The 22,015-nt window shown below is 43.5% G+C and overlaps 1 protein-coding gene across 4 annotated transcripts in view; it reads right to left on the bottom strand.

The window, feature by feature from the left end:
- ANTXR1 (ANTXR cell adhesion molecule 1) overlaps positions 1 to 22,015 on the bottom strand; it is a 116,910-nt gene that overhangs the window by 53,428 nt on the left and 41,467 nt on the right. For all 4 annotated transcript variants that reach the window (XM_068920693.1, XM_068920695.1, XM_068920692.1 and 1 more), the window contains 2 exons: positions 12,015 to 12,084; positions 10,585 to 10,663 (listed from right to left, as the gene is read on the bottom strand). In XM_068920693.1, coding sequence (XP_068776794.1) covers positions 10,585 to 10,663; positions 12,015 to 12,084 — 149 coding nt within the window. The remainder of the gene's footprint in view (positions 1 to 10,584; positions 10,664 to 12,014; positions 12,085 to 22,015) is intronic.

The raw sequence follows: 22,015 nt of genomic DNA, 5'->3' as shown, positions 1-22,015 counted from the left end.
CGTTTAACACTACTTCCTAGCTTCCCACCTTACTGCACTGGCATTTGCAACATGTGTTAAATATTCCAGAAAAGTAACCTGGAATAAACAGCCCCAGAGCTACAGTGCATGGACCTTCAAAAGCTTTGACTACTGATAGGCAATAGCGATGAATGAAGTGCTAGCTCCAGCTAATAAACGTGCTCATATACTGCAGTGACAAATTAACACACCACTGATTTATAGGGATAGGAGGGTGGTTAGCATGCACGCTTGTTACCGCAACAGTAAACGGATTTCACTTTAAGCATATGTTTAAATGTACCAACTTCATCCTGTGCCTAAGAGGGATGGACTTCTGTTAGATGCATGCATCAAGCCCTCAGCTTTAATAGGTTGTTAAGGTTAGGTTTAGTAAGAGTACTTGATCCTAACTCCTATTGACTTTACTAGAAAGTAAGAAGTCTAAATGGTCTGTTGAATCTAGATCTTACTGCTTAGTTCCGCACATGCTACTTTGGAAAACTCAAAGGTGACGCTCCCTATCAGCTAACTGCTCTTAGGATGACAGGCAGCCCATCAGTCCCCTCCACTGTGCAGCAGAGTAAGTCAGAGCCTTTCCAGTTGGCAACTGCAGCAGAGGATCCAAGGCTGTTGTGCAGCCTGGCTGTGTCACCTCAAAGGCAGGCTGCAAAGCTGTTACCATTACTGCTTCACTGCTAGGAGTGCAGAAACATCTGAAACAGTCTGAAGACGGCCACACAACCAAGCAACGCTTCAGACTGATTCTGCAGCAAGAACAATTTAAGTGACGCTTGTCACTCCTAAATCTTGGGTTCTTGGCAAAATTTAGGGCAATATTCTTTCTGAAACTTGGTTTAAAATAAAAATGACATTTGGTAGGGAAGCGGGCAGAACAGTGCTGGAAAGGTGCTGGATGGAGTTTCTGGAGTCTACAATACTACAATATTTTTTTCAACAGGCAAGTATTTCAATAAAGTAAAAATATTTTGTTTTGAAAGTGTGTTCTCAAAGTGCTGTTTCAACTTAAACTTTCTTACCAAGGATTTCAATATTGCAGGTGTTCTTGTGCTTAGAGATTATACCACATATTTTCTAGTCCGGTTTGGCATGGTCACAGGAAAAATAGTCCACATTATCTAGAGAAACTGTTTTGATGCTTCCAAATTAAAATTTTTCAGAATTTCCATTATGTGATTCCATCTCTACCCCCAATTTATTGGTCTGCTTTGGAAATCCTATTTTCTAAACCATAGGAACACGCTGTTGGTAATATACCTACCACACTTCAGGGTATCATAAAATAGTTTATGTAGTGGTGTTAGAGTGAAACAATTTATGTTGTTTCTGTTTTAGATTTAACTGTTTGGGCAACCTGTATCAGCAAAAACATTTACTGCCTATTATATTTGCAGCATAAAGTAATTAAGAGCAATTTATTTTAGAATCAAACCTGAAGTCATATGCCCTGGAATTCCCATGGAGCAATTCCTCAACTGGTAACATACAGGGCAAGGGCCTAGGAAAGCGCTCATTAAATTTAATCTACAGTTTCATAAAGCCTCTATTGATCCAATGGTGAATGCACTTTAATTGCCTGCAGACTTAGCAACACTTGATAACTAGCAGAGCCTTAATTGTGCAACCCAGAACAGAGTTACAATTGAAAAAACCCTACTTTAACAGTGAATTACGTTCCCTTTAAGTAAAAATGGGCCTTCAGTGAAGGGAGTCATTAATTTTTACTCCAAAACTGCAGTGTTTTCTTGATTTTTCTAACCTTTTCTTTCTCCATATTGAAAGATCAAATCCAAACACTGTTTAACTAGATGCGAAAGTTACTTTTGTCCTTCAAACAGCCACAGAAAATACCTGGACACCTAGGTGAAGCGTGCCAGTGCCCACCTCCTTTTGTCGAATGCAAAATCTGTCGAGGTTAAGAGGCCCAGTTCTTTGCAGCTGACTTCAATGCCTCCTGGGCCGTTGGGAACGCAAACGTGGCACCCAAGAGCCTTTCCAGAACAGTAGGCCCATTCACAGAATTCCTCATGTGGCATCTCGCTGAGCATCCCAAGCCCTTTATCACAGGTTGTCACCGAAATAACTGCTCCAGTATAAGATGACCAGTTCTCTGGTCTGGTCTATGCAAGATTTCCTCATTGCCCCAAGCGCTGCCAGGCGCAGCAAGTCACTGCACCCATCACTTCAGCATGTACAGTTTCAAGAAGCCCCATTTCTACAGCAAGGTCTGCCTTGGCCCAGCTGCCAGCCAGCAACTCCAGGATCTGACACCCTGCCCAGGGCTGTGGAGATGTTAAATGCCTGGCAATGCACCAACCACCTTGCAATCTTCCTACCCCAGAGCCATTTTGTAGCACCAGCATCTCAGGGAAGGACAGGTTCGTACACACTAGCACTGCGTGGGACCCTAACTTTAAAGGGAATAAACCTTCCAGAGAGCCCAGTTTAGGCATCACCTAGGCCTCCAAAACATAGCCTCTCCCCCAAACCGCCCTAGCCCAAAATGTCCCTTTTCATCTGCTCCTTTTTACAAGCGTAATTCCCCTAGCCTTCCTCCTGAAGGAGCAGGGTGCAACGTGGGAAGACATCCATTATAAACTGGATACACACAGCAGATAAAAATGACTTTCAGTCATTGCTAGTCTAAGGCAAGTCTGTAACATCCTGTCACAGAAATGTTCTCCCACCTGGTGTGCGACTATCTCCATCGTCTTGCCTTCTTGCAAAGAAGTGCTGTATGTTTCTCATCAGGTGATACAGGACTCCTTGCTCTTCAAATCAAGGCACTGGAGCTGCCTATGGAGACCTGTTTTACATTGTCACTGGAGCCCTGCAGTTTTCACCTCCCTTCCAGCTTTCAGTCAGAGAGCTGCTGGTGCAAGAGGTCATTAGTGGTTTTTCCTCTTCTGGGAGGGTTTTAGAAAATGAACAAAGACTTATTTTAATTCCTAGTCTGGCTTCTCTCCGAGATGCTCTTTCTGCACTGAAGAACTTGGCAGCAGCCCTCCAGTCAGCAGAATAAGACTGACTTCCTGCCTGTAAACACTGCCTCATAAGTTATTTCCTCTATTGGACGTTCACTTTTCTGACGATGCTTGGCATGCAACCTGTTTTGCGCGCATCCGCATGCGTACACATTCATAAAAAAAAGCATTTAAGTAGTTTCTCCCTCTTTAGTTCTTTAGCAAACTCCTAACCTGGGAAAAGGAATAAATCTCTCTTTAAGAGTTTCCCAACTCTACCAGCCATTGCCTGCTGATTCTTTTTCAAGCAACATGAAAACCACGGCAGCATATACTCTCCAGGCAATTAACAGGTGAAAACGAAAGTGCCTACTGTGCTCACACCACTAAAGCTTAACACGGGGCAAGCTGCTGTATGAAATTGGTAGCATGCTGTGATTCATAGCTGAGGAAGAAGAAATAATCTGTTAAGTCTTGGCACCAGTGGATGCCGAGGATGCTCACTTCCCATTACATTTGGGGTCCTATGCTTTGTATTATTTGGTGTCACAAGATGGGGTTTTCACATGTTTAGGACAGAACAAACCTTAGGATAGATGACACCTTTGGTGCCATCAACTATCAAATGTCCACTGATGCGAGCAGTTTCATTCTACTGCTGACAAAACACACATCCTTAACTATCATCTGCTGCACAATTACAATACTCTGGGTCCATCAGATAAAAGGTGGAAAAATGGGGAACCGTACGATAGTATCTGTAGGATAAATATAAGCTGTATAATTCCAGGCTGGGACTAGAGGTTACATGAATCTTTATTTTCCACCTCAAAAGAAAGTCTCTCTCAAATACAGCCACTCTAAAAAAAACAAAAAAAAACAAAAAAAACCCATCTAGTATTAAAAGATAAGAGTGAGGAAACAGGTTATGGCAACAAGAATTCAGTTTTCGTGGTCTATGAAAATACACCATTCATGTACTGCAAAGTCAGACCTAGGCACGTCCAATTGTTTCTCAAGTCCTTACTGTGATCACCTAAAGCTTTTTTCAGCCATTGGAAGCTTTTGGCTTCTGCTAGCACGGAAACCTTGGCAACAGAGAACAAAGGTTTGTCATTTACCTGCAAAGCAGACAGGTCAGCCCACCTAGGAAGATGCATGCCTTTGTAAGGGCATGGAAAGCTGACAGCATCTGGCTGACAGCAACAGCATTGTAACGCTTCAAGTAAACAGCCTTGCTGCAAGGACTTCAGACTGGAGCAATTTGGGGCAGGATCTGTCTTTGTCTTCTGTGCTTACACAGCACCTGGAGCAAGTCAGATTCAGAAATGTGACTGACTGGTACAAAGGCCAAATAATAAAGACACAAATAAGAATATCAGCAGAAGGCTGGGGGGGAGGCAGGGTTCTCTGCCCAAACCGAGTCAAGAAACAGAGCCAGAAAGCAGCAACGAGGACACAGATAACTAAGCATTATTTGTAACCACAATAGCTCCTAGACACTCAGAACTAGAGGCTCCAGTTGCTACTACAGACGCCCAGGACACATCCACAACCCTCCTAAAGAATGGTTTCAAGGGCAGTCTCCTCCTGAGAGCTCAGTCCAAGTAGTCACAACAAGGCTGAAGAGCGAAAGGATTTTAAAATCCTCACTGCATACTACACAGAAAAGATGAACTTGTCCAAAATCACAGGGGGAAACAAGCCCAGCTTCTCTCTAGACCAGGGTGATGCCACAGCCTTTAGAATATCTTTCACTAGAAGCAATGCCCTGCCCTAAGTGTGCCTGGCCTTTGCAGGCTTCAGTATTCAGGGCTGCCGTTCAGCATCTTTTGCCAGCAACAGAGGTCATCCGCATGTCCCTGCATAATTTTGTTCTCTTATGCTTAAGCCATGCAGCAACAACACAGCCTCATCATCCTCTCTGTGGAAGGGGGTGGGGGGGAGATTCCTTCCCCTACAGGGAGCTTTCAAATGAAAGAACATTCTTTAAAAGGTGCAGATATTGAAAAAACGTCTTCAGATAAATAAATTAGTAACTCTCCAAGACAAGCAAGCCAAGAGACAAATTCATCAAATACTTCGAGGCAGCTGAGCTCTGTCATACTAGAGATGTTGGCATCTTATCCCCCAGCTAAGCACATAAACAGCACACTGTCTCCAAACCTTAAGAATGCTCTCATTCCAGCCATTCCCTTGTTCTGGTGGAGTAGCTGCCAATGGTCACACAGCCCGGGCAAATGCCACCCTAAATTATACTCAGAAGAGTCCTGTCTTAATTTTACTGGGTAATATGCAAGATAGTGGGGGGTAGAATTTAAACTTCTGTCCGCAACCCCTGTTTTACAAGTGTTACCCTCTCGCTCCTGAAATAAACCCAGCCTTCTACTGTTAGCAGCTTCACCAAAAGCTGGCCAGGAATCCTCGGTTTCAGGTGTGCAGTTAACAAAACCTTTGAAGGGAAAATAACATCAGCCATCCACAGAGAGGGCACAAACAAGCTTGCTCTTGACATGCAGTAACAGTCTGTCTAAGCTGGAGGGTTTCATCTGCATTCCATAATTTAATAAAACAAATGCTCTGCCCAACCACAACAGTTCCTGTGTCTGGCTCATTTTTGACAGCTAAATGGAAATCACTGCATTCCTCCAGTGGTCAAACCTGCTTTTCTCCACAGAGCTCCTCACTAAGTACAGACCCCTGCCTGCTGGGCCTGGCTGCCCGTTTCTGCTGCAGGCACACTGGGAGAGGGAGCAGGACACAGCCCTCCCAGTTTCCTCTCCCCTGGAGCACATGCCTCTTTGCCCTACACCAGCTGGGGATCTGTGAGACTGTATGCTGGCAGTCCCCAACCACCCGTGGGTACGCAACAGCTCATTAACTGGTGCAGGCTCACTTTATAATCTGCCAAGCAGCAGGTGCAGTATCCCCAGTTTCTCTCCAGTATGCCTCAATTTTCCACCCCTGGCAGACAGAAATATGCTCCGATATATAATTGTCTTGGGGCATCTGGCATGGTCCAGCCACGTTTCACGTTACAGACTTCAGAGCCAAACAGCAGAAAAGCCAAGATGATGATAAAACCACAACAAAAGCCTAATTCCTGAGAAACTAATGCAAGGGTGGGAGAACGGAGGAGGAGTTGTAATCACCAAAACAAAGCAATTCTCCACTAATCTTGATTCTATCTTTACCACAAAGAGACCTGAAACCTGGGAAAGGCTGAATTGCCATTTTGCAACCAAATCTTACCACTATTAGAGCCCAATGAAAATAATCGATTAGCTCTCAACTCAGAGATGCGCATGCTTGGATTTTTAGCCAATTCCAAACTTGGCTTGGGAGCATCAGCGAATCCAGTGGAAGTAATGCCCTAGCTACAGTACAGGCAGACCAAACCAGACCCAAACCAGTTTTTACCCACCATAGTTATGATCCTACAAACTGCTACTGTCTTCAGGGCCACACATTTCTTGTGGTGATTCACAAATGAAAGTCATGAAATCCTATATAAAAATCCACTTCCTCCTTTTATTTGAAGGGAACCTGGGTGTAATCCATGTTCCCTTCTTTCATTCTTCTCTTTGTGTTAAAGACTGCCCTCTGCAAACTGAGTGGTCCTGTGGAATTCCATGGTCAATGTTTCTTACTACCTCCAGAAAAGGACAACTCAACCTTTGCTTACAGGCCACCCCTGCATGAGATCAGTGAGTCAAGCCAGGTTCTCTCTGACCCGTACTTCCTTACTAATCAGAAGGGCCTTGCATTTGGAGTTTGCTTGCTAACAGGTGTATGTGCCTGGGCAAATTCCGAACTGTTACTTATCCCAAGGGATTTAAAGGGGCTTCTTCACATGTGTAATCAACTTTCCTGCCTCTAAAAAAAATCCTCCTGAAAAATCCACTCTGTGGCCAAGTTCTGAGGAAGAAAAACAAAGTAAAATCCCAAACCAAAGACCCACTATCGACTATTTTGTACCTCAGGCTTGAAAATAATGGCACCTATTGAGAAGAATTTTGATTCTTTTCTTTTAAATGGAGTCTTCGTTCCACCTGATCCAGCTAAGATCACATTTACATGATGATAAATCTTCCAACAAACGTACTCTAAATTGGAAAAGCTGAAAGTCCCTCAGCAACAAAAGCATCTTTACAAGTCTCTCACATCTTCCGTTTTTCTTTTATTACATGAAAAGAATCCATTACTTTTGTCAGAGAGGAGAGAATTGCAGTGAAGTACCAGGAAAGCCTGGGGAATTGCTTTAAAATGGGATTTGAGCACTTCTGGCAATTTTGTTTTGGGAACCTAAAACATAGCAGTTTCTTGAGCCCCATGGAAATTGGGGTATAAGTGGATATACAGTCATGCCTATACACTGATTTTAGAAGGCATAAGCAATTGAGCAAAAGACAGAACATAACAGGAGCCCGTGCGGTTTATTTTAAGGCATACCTTGCATTTTTTGGCTTCAAACCTTGAAGCCTGCCACATTTCAGGAAACAGAAAACTAGGAAAAGTGAGAAGTCCCAAATAAAGCACAATGCACACACGGAGTCCAGGTGAGTGGATTCCATCTGCCCTTTTGTATGCTCACATTCAATGGCGGCTAATTTGGAGTTGATGGATTTGACAAGTCGTGTCACTTAATGCTTGGAAGTGAGACATTTAAGTCACTCTCAAGAGACTAGGAAGAGGATGAGGTCAGCCATTACATATGCCTTCATTCCTAACCTTCCCTCATTTTCTCCCCCCCACCCCCACCCTTGAAAAGCTGTAGCAGACTTTACACCTCAAGCGGAAAAAACGCAAATAACAGATTAAGCTGGGCAATACGGGCTCAAGCAAAAGCTCTGTCAGTTCCCAGAGACTGTCAGGTTATACCAGAGAGGGATCTGCATCATTGCGTTCAGGGCTACAAAACTCTTGACGTTCCCTGAAGTGGGCCACAGGAACAATACTTTTGCCACGCATTCAGTGTTTAAATACAAAGGCAGCATAGCCTGGGAAAAACACTTTTACCTGGCAACCTCACAAAAATGACTGCAATGGGCAAGGCAAAGAGTCCCAGTATCCCATTTTCAGGGGCCGGCACTCAGTGTTAGAAAACATAAGAGTACCCAGTGCTCTTCCCTCCATTTCCCTTCCCCGCTTCTAACAGTCACAGGAGTTGGGGCTTGCTGAGTAACAGCACGTGGCACTGACACGGTGATGCTCTTCTGAAAAAAGTGAAAGCTTTGATCCCTTGCTTCTTTCCCCAGAAATGACCTATTGTTCAAAAATGAAAAGTGTTTTTTTTCTTCTAGAGTTTTCACTGCTTAATAAAACTGATACTTAGCTGTCTCATTCCTAGGAGTCTTCAAATATTAGATACAAGGTCAGAACCTATGCTAATATAAAATGGCTTTATGGTCCCATAAATCCATGAGAAACTGGTCCAGCTTTCTGATCATGGAAACCTACACTCAAATTAGTGATAACAAGACTGATAAGAGATCATATTAGCTGGATAGTTAGAAGTCTAGGCTTGATCTGTCCTGATCCTCAAATACCTATATTAATCAACAACTTGAGTTAGAGTGCTTTTCCGACTCTCAGTTTTTTTGATCTTTGTGTGCTGGGAATGTAGCTTTCTTTGCTTCATCTATGCTCTTAATTGAAAATAGTTTTTCATGTCATTTCTTTGAGCTAGGTCATAGCATAGAAATATAAAGTACAGAGAAGAACCAAACTACCCATGGTTAGTTTGCAGACAAGTCTTACTGTTTTTTTTCCCCCTGCTTGTTACTCTCACTTCATTTTACAGCTTTCCAACTTTGTCTTCAGTTCTTCAAAGAAACAAACTTCAGGTCTAAAGTCAGTTAAACAATATATTTGCTACTTATTATATATATAATGAGATGAGTGTTTTCAGGATAGGAACCTTTGCAACCTTAAAGCGGGAACAGCAGTCTTGGCAAACCACTTTTATTATTAAGAGGACAAACACCACTACAAAAAAAAGACAAAAATGCCTGCTTACCCAGAAGAAGCTTTCTAAATTAGTGAAATCCACAATATAATTTTGAAAGTAGCCACTGAACGTCACTGCTTCTGGGTTTAAGATGTACGAACTGGATTTGAATTCTGGCTGCTTAGGTGCATTGAAAAGCCAACTCCCCGTTTCCCTCTCTAGAGGCATCAAAGAGTAGCAGGCACTGCTGTGAAGTGTAGGGATTTCTGAACACTTCATTATAGCTATTAAAAAGTACAAAGAGGAACAAATATTTCATCTCCTATAACTTGGAAGTAATAACCTCATTTCCAGAAGAAGCAGTATCATCAGGAAAGAATAATTTTTTTCTAAAAATTCCTCCCAGGTCTTGCTTCACATGAGCAAAACACAGGAAAACATTCTTGTGTTTGTGCGTGTCGGCAAATTACATTTTCACCCCAAGAGAAAGGGAACTTGAACCAAAAAATTAAACCTTAATAAAATAAACCCCTTCTTTCAAGGCATAAAGATGTCTTTGTAAGCTCTGGAGAATAACCCTTCGTGTAAACTTTGAAAACTGCGTCTGCGTACAATCTTGTCTTTGTTCAAGAAGTGAAAAGACAAAGTGACACAAAAGATGATTTTCTTTCCTAGTCTTGCGCATCAGCCTTTGTGGGCCACAGAAGACTGCTAGTAATCGGATGTTATACAACTCGGCCTTTCACTTATTCTGTATGGAAACACCACGTGCCTTTGCCAGATAGGGAGCAAAGTTGGCACCCTCAGAGTTTCAAGGCTTGCAAGTCTCTCTCTGGCAAGAATCCCCTAGCTTTCCACAAAAATCTATGTCCACATAGTTTAAGTCAGTACGTGAGAGAACTAAAGCAGAGCCTCAACCATTCCCTGTATAGAAAGTGAGCCTTACTGGAGATGTATAAAGCTGAATACACTGACACATGAAGGATCGTTCTGAACTCAAAGTAAATTCCTCCAATACCTTCCTTAGCACAAGTCATTTCAACCCTATAGCTGTGATTTCATAGAAGTAGCGTTTTCAGCAACACTGGGAATCGTAAGTGGTTTCATTGTCCTATGCCTGATTCCACAGAAGTCTTAGGAGTACAGTAATCCAGGCACTACTGGCAATGAAGCACGTGACTGGAGCTTAAGCGAGCTGCTTCAGTGGAGAAACCCTCTGATTTTTTGGCAACCATACTGGTTTCCAGACAAAGGGTATGATCACTACTGCTGTGTGCCTCTCATCATTGGCACCACCCACTGCGAAAGAGGAAAGTCTAGGTATGAAGCCAGCGGACTTGTTTCTTCGTCCCTGTGTAACGGACGAGCAAACATAGCCACCTCCAGGCTAGTCCTGTTCTAGTCTGTGCATCCCATAACAGATACAGAATCTGAGTTGTTTGCTGAAGACCCAAGTGCTTTGCCATATTACGGTGCCCATGATACAGAAAATACGAGATTACCATGCTTACAAGCTCACCTTTAGAGCAGGGTGACATGTCCTTTGCACACCAAGCTTACAAGCTTGAATCCCTAATACTGGTATAACACATCTGCTGTTAAGTACCACCATCCCACTGAATCGTTTCAGAAGCATGAATCAACACTTACGCAATGTGTGCTGGAGATGATGACGGAGCTAGAGATGAAGCTCAGGCCATCATTCATACTGACTTGTAGAGCTGCTTCCCTGGAGACAGAGGAGGGAGGGGAAAAAGAAATAAGTCAGGCCAACTAGCCCCACAATCCTTTACTAGATACATCCCCTGGAACTGGGGCTTCTGATGCTTGGGAGCAGCCTTCCATACAGACTAATTCACACCTTCGGTTCTGTCCCCCCTGCCCTCTAATGCACAACTGCCAATTTCAACCTATGCTACCTGCACAGCCAAAGTTTGCCAGCACAGGTAGCTTTGTTTCAGTTCTCCTTTCCCTAACCCCAAGAGGGACATAGCCATAGTATGCACGTTCATGTCTGTCACATTTTCCTTAGCCAGGTATGATTTAGGTTGCCTCTGATCTCCTCCCACCTGTCTTCAGGGAACACTACTTCTCAGTTGACTAAAATGCTATTTGCTGCTGAAACACCCTACTTTGAACATCGTTAGTCATTAAATGTCTATACCTTTGAACTGAGAAGCCTAGAGATATACCTCTGCCATTATTAGAGTTGGCTAACAAATACAGTATAACAGTGAGGAAACATCTTTCATTAAGCAATGTCACTTATTAGCTAGACCTGGATTAGTTAATCTCTCTCCTCTAAGTACCTAACTTTGTTTAAACTGAGACTATCAACACACCAGTCCTCTGCTGTGATCGGAGCTCGCTTTATCTGCTAAGGGGAAGCCATAACTATCAGGCACAGCTAAGTTCAGATCACAAACCCCAGAGAAAGAAAAGAAAAGGGAGCAGAAGAGTCAAACCATTTCTGGATTTGTTGGTGGGAATTAAATCCAGATTAGGATTAGATGAATTCAGAATCTTTCTGTCTTTTGCATCAACTGCATAAAATCTCCCCTTTGAAGTAAGGGATGATTTTCTTCATTAACAGGACGATGTTTTCAGTTGAGGCTCTCCCTTGCTTTGCCCCCCCCCCCTTTTTTTTTTTTGTGCTAAAGAAAGAAATCTCTGTTCATGCAGAGAAGTCCTTCTGCTGAAAACCCCACCAGAAGTTCTGGCCCAAGCATTTGAACTATTAAACTACTGCTATCCTGAGGTTTTTGAGATCATTTCAAAGAGGGCCTCTAAATTTATTGATGCTTTGCAGTTAAAACCTGCTGTAGCCAGTTTTTGCATTCATATATTTGCCATGACCCGATAATCTCTGATCCACAGTGGTAAACAACACTCTGCATATTCTAAAGCAGTGTTTTAAGTTCCCCTGTTTGAAATTTGTGGTCTGGAAAGTGTGATCCATTTGAATGAGAAGCATAAGAGAGTGTTGGAATTAGATGCGTATAAGATCAACAGAATATAGAAATGAGACAGACTCATTTTCCCATAGGAAGAGTAAGTATTTGAATGTGTAGAAAACATACATGCCAACTTCTCGTAACACAGGTGCTGGGCAGAGCAAATAGGTATCTTCCACGACGAAAGGCTTCTCATCTGGAATGGAAGGGGTACTGTGATTTATCACACATCAGTAACAGGTCTTGAAGGTCAAGATTACAATAACATTGTTCTCACTCTTGGTACACAAAACTGACATCAAACACGAACTGCGTGGAGGATAAAAAGCTACTGCATAGCTGCTGCTGCTGCTCTGAGGTGACTGCATGCTTGCTTTTAGCCCACGGTGCTACATAGTAAATACAAAGTAAATGCATCTCAGCAAAAGAGCCAACACCTTGCATTTACCCATCCTGTGGAAAAAATAGGGAAACATGGCCAATGCTCCTTCCTCGTTTGCTTGCAGAGCTCTCAATAAAACTGTCTTGCTTGCAGCCTGCCACAGCTCCCATCCCAGCTTTCTCTCAGTCTCCTTGTGCGACAACATCCCACAAAGCCCTTTGCCCTTCTGCTCCTACAACAGGGCTGGCAAAGACAAATCACCTGCCTTTGCAGAGTTGAATGCCTCGGTGTAATTAGAAACCCCCCACTGTCATGCAGCATCCTCGCCATCCCTGCAGCTACTCTGTGCTGTTGAAAACTGTCACATCACAGCCACAACATAACTGGAGATGCAAAGCTTTTTGAATCTTCAGAGTAGGTTATCCCAGCCTCTCTGTATAGCGGATTCATACGGAGTTGCACCAGACTACAAACACTTGGACGTAGCTGGGTTAAGAAAAAATGCACTTCCTGGAAAATTTTAAACTTCCAACACAGACTCATTTGAACTTTAATTAAACCTTCCAACCTAAGTTACTCTGATTCTATAAAGTGGAGTGAAAAGATTATCAATAGGAGACTGCTTTGGAAACAGAAACATTAGTTAACGGTCCTCTTTTGAAGAACTTAAATAGAATTTTATACCAGCTGCTGGTCACCAGAGAAATGGGGATCCCAAGGAACTTCCTAGCCCACTTGCCAGCTCACTAGAGGTCATGCAGGTTGGCAGAAAACCAGGCAGACAGACAGGCTGGTTTCCTCTTTTTTCTTGGCTAGAAACCACGCATTCCCACATAACAGACTGATTGTGCTGAATCAGCATTTTTCCAGAAACGCGTCACTGTTGGAAAGCTTTCTACCAGCTGTATTTATAGCAATCTCTAGGGCCTTCCATAGAGATGCGTATATACATCTGAAATGAGAGCTTCATCAAACATTATCAATTTCCTAAAACTTTCCAGTTAAAACTTTCATTTCGTTTGAGGGCTTTCACTGCCTTTTCCCAACAGATTTCTGCTCTTTCTGCTCTCCAGCCTGTAGGGCCAGCATTTCCTCCCTGCTTATGCCTCACCACAGGGAAACAAAGAGCAAGGCTTGTTTGCTCCAACAACAATCATTTGGAGGGAGGCAAGGAGCACAGAAGGCCTGATTTACACATGCAATTATTTGCATTTCAGTTTTAAGGGATGGACAACATGACCTGGGTTCTCCCACCCTGTTCCAGTTGCTTACTATATTCCTGTGAAGCGAGTATTATTCTGGGTACACTGGAGGATGAAAGCTGAACTATGGATACAGCTGTCAGACTGATAATTTACGTAAATTGACAGTTCCTGTTCTTGTCCCATCTCTACGCATGGCAGCCAGGGGAGGAGTCCTCCCATTCTATGGGACAACGTTAAAACAGCAGAGCAGCATGCCACCACCTTGCTTTGCCAGTTAAAGCACAGAAAGCAAAACCAGAGGTCTAACCAACAAAAGTCTCTAACTAAGCACACTACGCAGGTGTGAAACTTCTCAGGGTGCATATAACACTGGCAACATGGAAGCAAGGTTATAAGCAGCGTTCAGTGTCTAGCAGGTATTGCTGACAGCAACAGGTGAAAGGAGCAAGGATGAAAGTTTAGCCAAATCATTTAGTAATCTAATGAAGAGTTGAGCTATTTTGACTGTCTGGTCTTTTGTTTTTGAGGGCACTTGTACAAGTTACAATTCCATTACAGGTGCCAGTGGAAAGAGGAAAAGCAATGAAGAGACCCAAAACCAAAGAGAACACAGTAACCTTCTCAAAAGAAGTTTCTGTATCAGCTGTGAGCCTTGCTCGCTCTTCACTTGGCAGCTGAGGTAATTCATTCACACAGGCAGTCTAATAACGATTAGGGCAACAGCAGTAGTATGCTACTGATCCTGGCCCTATTCTCAGTAGGTAGGCTCAGCCAAGTTCACTCAGAAGCAGGGCCACACAGCACGTTCCCCTACAGTGGGCAAAGCATAAAGGGGAGATGGAGACTGCAGGAGGCTGGTGCCTTACTGCAGGCACAGGACTCAGTCAAGCGTTCTCTCCCAGACATTCCTAAAGGAGATGGTTCCACCAAATATAAAATTTCGGAAAGCAGTAATATTGCTCCAGTAATTCATATCACACATTATAATTCCTATTTCATACTGATATACTACTTTGCTCTGGCAGTAACATAAAGAAAAGATTTCCTCAGGCAGTTTAGGAAACATGTATTTTCTATACTCCATTAAGAAAACTGAAATATCAATGAAAAGTTGTAGCCTTTGTTGATTTCTTTTTCCCTGTTTTCAGCTTCCAGCAGTCCCAAACCTACATACCACATGCACATAAATATATACACATGCTTGAATTTTTGGGTTGCCCACAGTATTTTTTTTTTTTTTTTTTTTTTTTTTTTTTAAGAGGACCATTTGACACACACACAGGCAAACAGCTGAAAATGAAACATTTCAACCAGCTATATGGTTTTCATCAACAGGCCTCACTTAAACATCACAGCTTAGCTACTGAGAGTGGTCTTCAAACTTTTGTGATCCTTTCTAGATCCGTGATCCTACCGTTGGCCTGGCAAGCGCTGTATATTATTGCTGAATTCCTACAGCCCCAGTGCAAGAACACAGACTCACATTCCCACTGCGATAGATTTTTGGGAGTGGATGTTGTTTAGCGCAACACATTCCTAGGCTAGCCTTACACCATCTAGACGATTACTTCCTCCTCAGGAGAGGGGCTGACAGACCATAGGTATTTAAACCACGTGATATAATGATACAACGCACATCCCACACGCTTCATGTTGTATCCAGCATAGGCACTGGATTTATTGTGAGCTTGCTTAATACAAAGGCACTCACAGCTTTGCAATGGAGCTACCAAATGATAACAGAAGCATTTCCCACCCACTTCACACAAGTGGGAAAGATCCACAGAAGTGGAAAATCTGGCCCTGACCTACAGAGATATAACTAAATCCCATAACGTTATGGCTTTGTCTCAGTGCACACATGAAGAAGTGAAGACCGCTGTCTCATTTTCCTTCATCAACACTGAAAGCCAAGGCCAATGAATGTCCCATGCCAGCATTCAATGCACCAAAAGCTGGTTTAATTTTGCAAGGCCTTTTACATGGATCATTCCATTAGTTTTTCATATCTTTCTCTCCCTTCCCACCCCCGACTTGCATCAAATCTATGCCTCCAGAAAGTTTATCAGCCTGAGTCCCAAGAGAGGGCTCTCTTGGCTGGCCAGGCTGGCTACAGGGAGAAGGTTTTGTTTGGAGAATGTTTGTGTTTCACCACAAAAATGAATGACTATTTTTCTTTACTCTAAACAAAAGAAGATCCATTTGGTTTGCATAACTCTGGCCATCTGACTCCTTCCTGGAAAACTTACATTGGGAAATTGAACAAAACAAAACACTTTTCATCTGCTATTGAGTTTATATCTGCAGGATGCGTTTGAAAGAACGCTGCCTTTTTTGTAGGCTACAGAAAAAGCTTACTATATTCCTGTGAAGTGAGATGAGCCCGAATGCTCCCAAACTCTGGATCTCATGCCAAATCTGAACTTTGTGGTTTGGACTTCTCTCAACTGACAGTATTAGTGGAAGAGCTGTGAAAGGCAGGAGGCAGAGCGCTCTGACTAGATGGGCAGCACAGTCAGCAACAGGAAGTGAATTCTGTTCTCAGCTCAGCCGCTAGCTGGCTGCGTAGCCTTGCAAAAGTCACTTTGCCTCCTTTATCAATGCTACTGAAAGGTCTCCCAGGCCTTGATCACATCTCAAAGACCAAGTGCAGAGTCTAGGCTTCTTGAGGAAATCCTGCATTGCCTCACCTCTGGAGAGAGTCTGCCCACAGGAAGGACACATGTTACTCCTCACCTATGTACCCCTAATTATTCTGTCAAGCTAAACAGGATTCTCATGGTATTTAAAAGATTAAAATAAATAAAAATATCAACCCACAGGACACAGCACACACAGGCAACTAAGAAACTGGTTGGTCCTAAGGCATAATCGATTTACAGGGGCGTGGAGAAAAGGGAGGAGTTTCATCCTGGACCAAAGATACATCTGCTCTTTCTGTGGACACTCTTTCAGCAAGGTACTTCCTACTGCTGATCTTCCTGTAATTCATTGCCCAGCATTTCTACAAGTCTTAACAATTACCTATAGCCTGAAAAATCTATTAATCCCAGCATTAGTGAGTTTCTTTGGCCAGTAGCAGTATGTCACCTTTTGGCAAGCCAGGACTTGGGAGGTTTATTAATATTATGGTTGAAAAGTCCTCCAATACATGACGTTTCTAACGCATAAGAGCAAGTTTTGACAGAGGAGAGAAAAAAAAGACACAAACAAGATGACTAGCATACCTTCATTAAGGCATATAGCCCAGCTGAAGTTAACAGGTTTTTCTTGGGTTAACCAGTTCACTCCAAGAAACAACTAGCAGATCAAATAGGGACTGCAAAGAGCCTACAAAGATTTTACAAAAGTACAAGTGCTTTCACATTGCAACCCCAATACGCTACCCCCAGCCAGTTGCTGGACTCACAATATCAGCAGTATTTTAGTCCAGACAAGGTGGCAAAATTTTTTTGCCAAATTCCCTGCCTGTCCCCAACCAACAATTTCCTTCCGTTATCCTTGTATTTGTGATTTGTGTTCAACTAAAGCACATATCACAGAAAGATGCTTTGACCTGGCGGTCTTCTCTGGGAAAGACAGCTATAGTCCTTATTAGACTAGTACAGCCAAACCAGGGCAAGGAGGGAGAGGGGGGAGGAGGTCTGGCTGATCTCGCACAAGACTCCCTCAGAAATGTCTGTGCTAAAAGGCTGTTCACTTGTGTACTTCAGTCCACTTGAGACGCGCAGGTTAGTCCTGAGCCATCGCGAGCCGTAGAACTTCTGCTCTGCCCTCATCTAAGACAAGACAAAATACCTCAAAAAAATCTTCATATCACCTATCAAAGCACAGGATCTGTTTATCCTGGCTGACTCTTCCTCTGATGCCACAACTTGCAACAGCTCTCCAAGGAAAGGGTGGTGGGTTTTTTTTTTTTTTGGTTTTTGTTGTTGTTGGGTTTTTTTAAACTTCAAACCCATTTTGTGGGGAGGTAGGAATGCAGAGAGAGAGACACTGGAACACTCTGAGCTAGAGAAATTGCCTATGAAAAGGCCCCATAAATAAGAAATGAATGCTTTGTTAATGCTGTAATAAAAACCACATTGAGATCATGCTATAATTGCTCTGCTTTGTATAGGGACACATGCGCTTTGAATGCCAAAGTCATTCAGAGCAGAGTTAGGGGATGATTTGGGGCAGTGGGGAAGAGATGGATAAGCACAAAACCATGATTCACATTCATAACTATTTGTATATGGGGACAGGGGGGAATCTGGAAGGAAGCAGTTTTCTGATGGGTTCATCTGCTGTGCTTAGGATTGTGTTCAGCAAGCACACATGCTTAAAGAATACTAACAAAACTTGGCAACGCCATGCTACTAATTTGCTCATGCTCACAACTAGCAACTCAGGACAGCAGCACATGCTCCAGTGTAACAGAGTCCCTCCCGAGAGGAAGTCTTTCATGGGTGTATCTTGGTCCAGCTCTACAGCAGGTCCAATCTGACCTCACGGAGCTGTTCAAAGGTCTGTCATGCTTATTAGCACAGATATGATACCGACATTGTACTGAGACCATCTTTCCCCCCAGTAGCGTACAGTATAAATAGGAAGTGAGCTAGGTAAGCACACTGCCCTGCAATTCCCCTCCTCGCGCAGCCACTCAGCCAAAGTCTCCCGCTGCACTGCCCCGTGCTTGTTGCTCCACACATTGCCTGGACAGCTGCACGGAAGAGAAATCTACTGGGGGCTGGCAAATGCACAGGAATTTCCCCCCCCCCCCCCCCCCCAAGAAATCTATGCACTGCAAGTTGTTGGAGCCTGGGAGAGCATTTGAGGGAAGCATGACTACATTTCTCCTATTTTCATATTCCTGGTTAAGCATCAACTTGGGACGCCCTTCCAAATAGGATGCTACGCTCACCTTGGTGTATACTTTCACATAGCTGCATCTAACTTTTTCCTAGAAGAAACAGGTGTAATGAAATGGACGGACATTAGAGACCGGAGCTGCGGAACAGTAAGCTCCTGAACTAAGAGTGACCAGGCTGTGAGAAGACAAGGAAGATATCACAAGAAAAGTACCATTACCGTGCTGCTGGGGAGAAGAGAGAGGCAGGGTAAAGAAAGTGCTCTGGCAGGCTTTGAAAGTAGAGAAGAGAATTCACAGAAGGCATTTGATGGGCAGCTTCAGGACGCAGTTCCCTCTGTAACTCACCTTGCTGATATCTGGCCAAGCAAAGACCTGCCCTCGCTGTCTTTGCCTTCATGTCCCTTGCTTCTAGTACTTAGTGTTTGTTTGTGCAAAGGATCAGTTGGCCAAGCGTCCAGAGCATTCACTAGAACACAGAAGATCTAGTCCCACCTAGGCCATGGCACATACTGTTTCCTCACCTACCTTTCAGTCCGCTACTCGATTTTAAATTACCTGGGACAGAGTTTGCCTCTATGCCCAGAGCTATCTTGGTTGATCTTGCACAGTCTGGGCAGACAAGGATATTTTAGCACCACAAAGCAGTCAAAAGTCACTGGATAATTACTTTTAACTCTCTGTAGTCTGAAACCAGTTCTCCTAGGTACTGCTGCTGGCAGAAAAACCCTGCTGTTGAACATGAAGCTGACTACAGTCCTGCTCAGCCAAATATTCTTCATTGTTTCTACAGATGTTCCTTTTTCTCCTCCCCCCCCTTATCCCATAGCTATGAACATTATGAGCAGACACTCTCTTCACCTGCCACTTTTCTCTGCCAATAAACGTAATAAAATCTATTAGCTCATGCCCTTAACCTCAGCAAATCCTAGCTGTGCTGGTCTACGCCTCATCTGGGATAATTTAAGGTTTTAGGAACTGTTGGCTTAATGTTATCTTTTAAAATACCTCCCTCCCTGATACAATCAGAGGCTGAGAGGTTTCAAACAAACAAAACAGCTGAGCTATCCTGTCTCCATAAGGCTTCCATAAAACCGCAAGTTAACTCTTACACTAAGCTGTTTGCAGCTAAGTGCCACAAAGGCACTGAGAACACAGGCTGGAGCTGCAGGCTCCAGTAAAACAAAACACCAGGATATAGTCTCATGTAGAACAGCTTAAAGTTAATAGATCTGTGCCAGCTGACACCAGAAGAAACTTTGGTCTGAGAATGTTAATGAGCAACTGCTGAGTTCCCTCTACTAATAAAGGGTTTGAACTCAAATGGAATTCATGGCCTCTTGCTTCCCCATCACTGCATCAAACACAGTCTAGGACTGTGCAAAACGAACTGATGAGTTTTGGTGTAGTGCCAAGGAGGATGAGCTCAGTTCACCTATGCATCAATTCAGGACACAATCAGTGCATCAGGTCAGAGGTGGGAAACATATTTGGCTCTTACCCTCATTTGCCATGATCTTTCTGTGGACACAGGAAGACAACTTCAAACAAAAAGGCCCACAGATTGCACTGAGAATAGAATTTGATTTTTCCTGAGAGCTACTATGAAATTTTGATGACAGGCACCAAAAATTACTCAGCTAGATGAGCACCACACAAAAAGGGAGGAAGGAGCCTTCTTCCTCCCCCTGTGCACCAGGGCAAGGTCACAGTGTTTGGGAGTGAGGTAACCCTCTCAAACAGCTCCTCCCATTGGCAACACTGGATGTTTTTTGTCTCCATGGGCAGGACACACTGAACAGTGGAAACCTGATGGATGATATTGCTTAGCTCTGAAGACTTTTGGATGTTTCCAGGAATGCCTTGCTCCAGAGCCAGCCAGCTCCGAGGAAGCTCAGCCGGGAAGTGGTTGGGAAGGAACAGCAGCACAGATGGCAGGTCAGAGCTAATGAAGCCTCACGTAACTGAACTTCCACAGCTATTGACAGGAAAGCAAGTAGTCCCCTCTGGCAGAAAATACATGGGGCAGTAAACAAAGTGCTGAACAGATTTCACGTGGAAGAGAAAGGAGGGATGGCAATAGCAGCACTTCCCTACCTCACAAAGCAGGCAGAAATTTTAGCCCCACACCTTGGCCTTCTGTTTAGGCTCAGAGTTCCATCCTGGACTCACAAAACAACGGGAGACCAAGACAAGAATAACTGTTGGACAGCTGTGGAGGTAGAAATGAATGAAGAATAGGCCATTGAGAAGAGAGACCTGCACCCAACCACTAGCTTCAAAAGAAGCCCCATAAACCAGGAGGAAGGGTACCGGGCTGGATTTCAGGAGACCCACACACTTGGAGCAGATATCTTTTCCCTTCAGTACCTCAGTTTACTGCCCCTGTTTTACAGATGGGAAGAGCTTACCTGTAACTTTCATGCTACTTTTTTCCATAAGATAGATACAGGTATATTTTAAAATTCCCAATACAAAATTCAAAAGAAGGTCAAAGGTCCCCATTTTTCAGCTGTTCAAAGCTCATCCTCCAAAACCTTTGCGCTCCAGATCTTGAAAGCAAATTATAGAACAACGGGAAAGCAAAGAATTTGGAGACGAGAGTAATAGTGTCCTTCCCAAGACCACTCACTTCTGAAAGGCTGCAACAGGGACACGTAGGGCCAACAAAGCTTCAACTTTCAAAACAGAGTCCCTGTCACAGCTCACTCAGTGGATCTGCGTTCCCCCAGTTTTGCACAACTCGGGTTCAACAGACCATCCATCTCGCAGAAGAGATTCATAGGAACGCTGCTGTTTTGTGAACTGATGATGGAATTGCTAGATTGACCCTTATTTTGTTTGAATCAGGTGCACTACTAATCATAAAATGATTCTTATTTTGGACTGGATTCCCTTGCTGACCTCTCCCCACTCTTACATTAAATTGTCCCATTTGCAGCTGCAAATAGTTACTAACTAGGGATGGACTTGGAAGAAGGGACAGCTTTCAAATTCCCTTAAAGTTTGACTTTGTTTGTGGAATACTAATTTCAGCCCTGGCTGAGTCCAAACATCAGTCCGCTCCACCCTAACAGGGTATGACGGAAAAACCCTGTCTCCTGCTCCCACCAATATCGCAAGCTATCTCAGCACTCCACATGAATCCTTCTTACTGAACTTTTATCAGGTGCTGGACAGACAGTCTGGCAAGGGTCTAGATTTAGGACTATGAAGGGGAAAAATTGTCTCCTAGAACAGAAATAGTTGGAGTCACAGAACCAGACTATTAACTGGAGCTCAATTAGCAGAGTACTCCCTGCATCTCCATAAGGCAATTAATTGAGCTTATGGTTTTCCCCCTTCCCCAAAATGCCTCTCCAGAAGGCACATTTCCTCTCTGAGCTCAAATCTGCTGTTTGAGTTCTGTCACAGGCTGCCTGATCTCCTCCTGTGGTTGCTTCTCAGCCCCAGGAACACTAGTCCCTGGTAAAGTCCCCCTGAAAACAGATTACCAGGGCATTTGAGGATCAATGGATTAAAGGCAACATTGACATGACTGCCAGCCGGACCGCTGCTTATTTTACAGTCATAAAAGCAACTCCTGAATTTAACTTCTGCTACTACTCTGATTTTATCTGTTATTTATACCATGTTTTGTGCTTGGATTGTAGCTTTCAAGTGTGAGATGCTGGGCCAGCTTATTGTA

The sequence above is a fragment of the Struthio camelus genome, chromosome 27, assembly GCF_040807025.1.
Source record: "Struthio camelus isolate bStrCam1 chromosome 27, bStrCam1.hap1, whole genome shotgun sequence".
In the NCBI taxonomy this organism is placed as follows: Eukaryota; Metazoa; Chordata; class Aves; order Struthioniformes; family Struthionidae; genus Struthio; species Struthio camelus.
The sequence above is the reverse complement of the archived record's forward strand: the minus strand, read 5'-3'. Positions and strand labels throughout refer to the sequence as shown.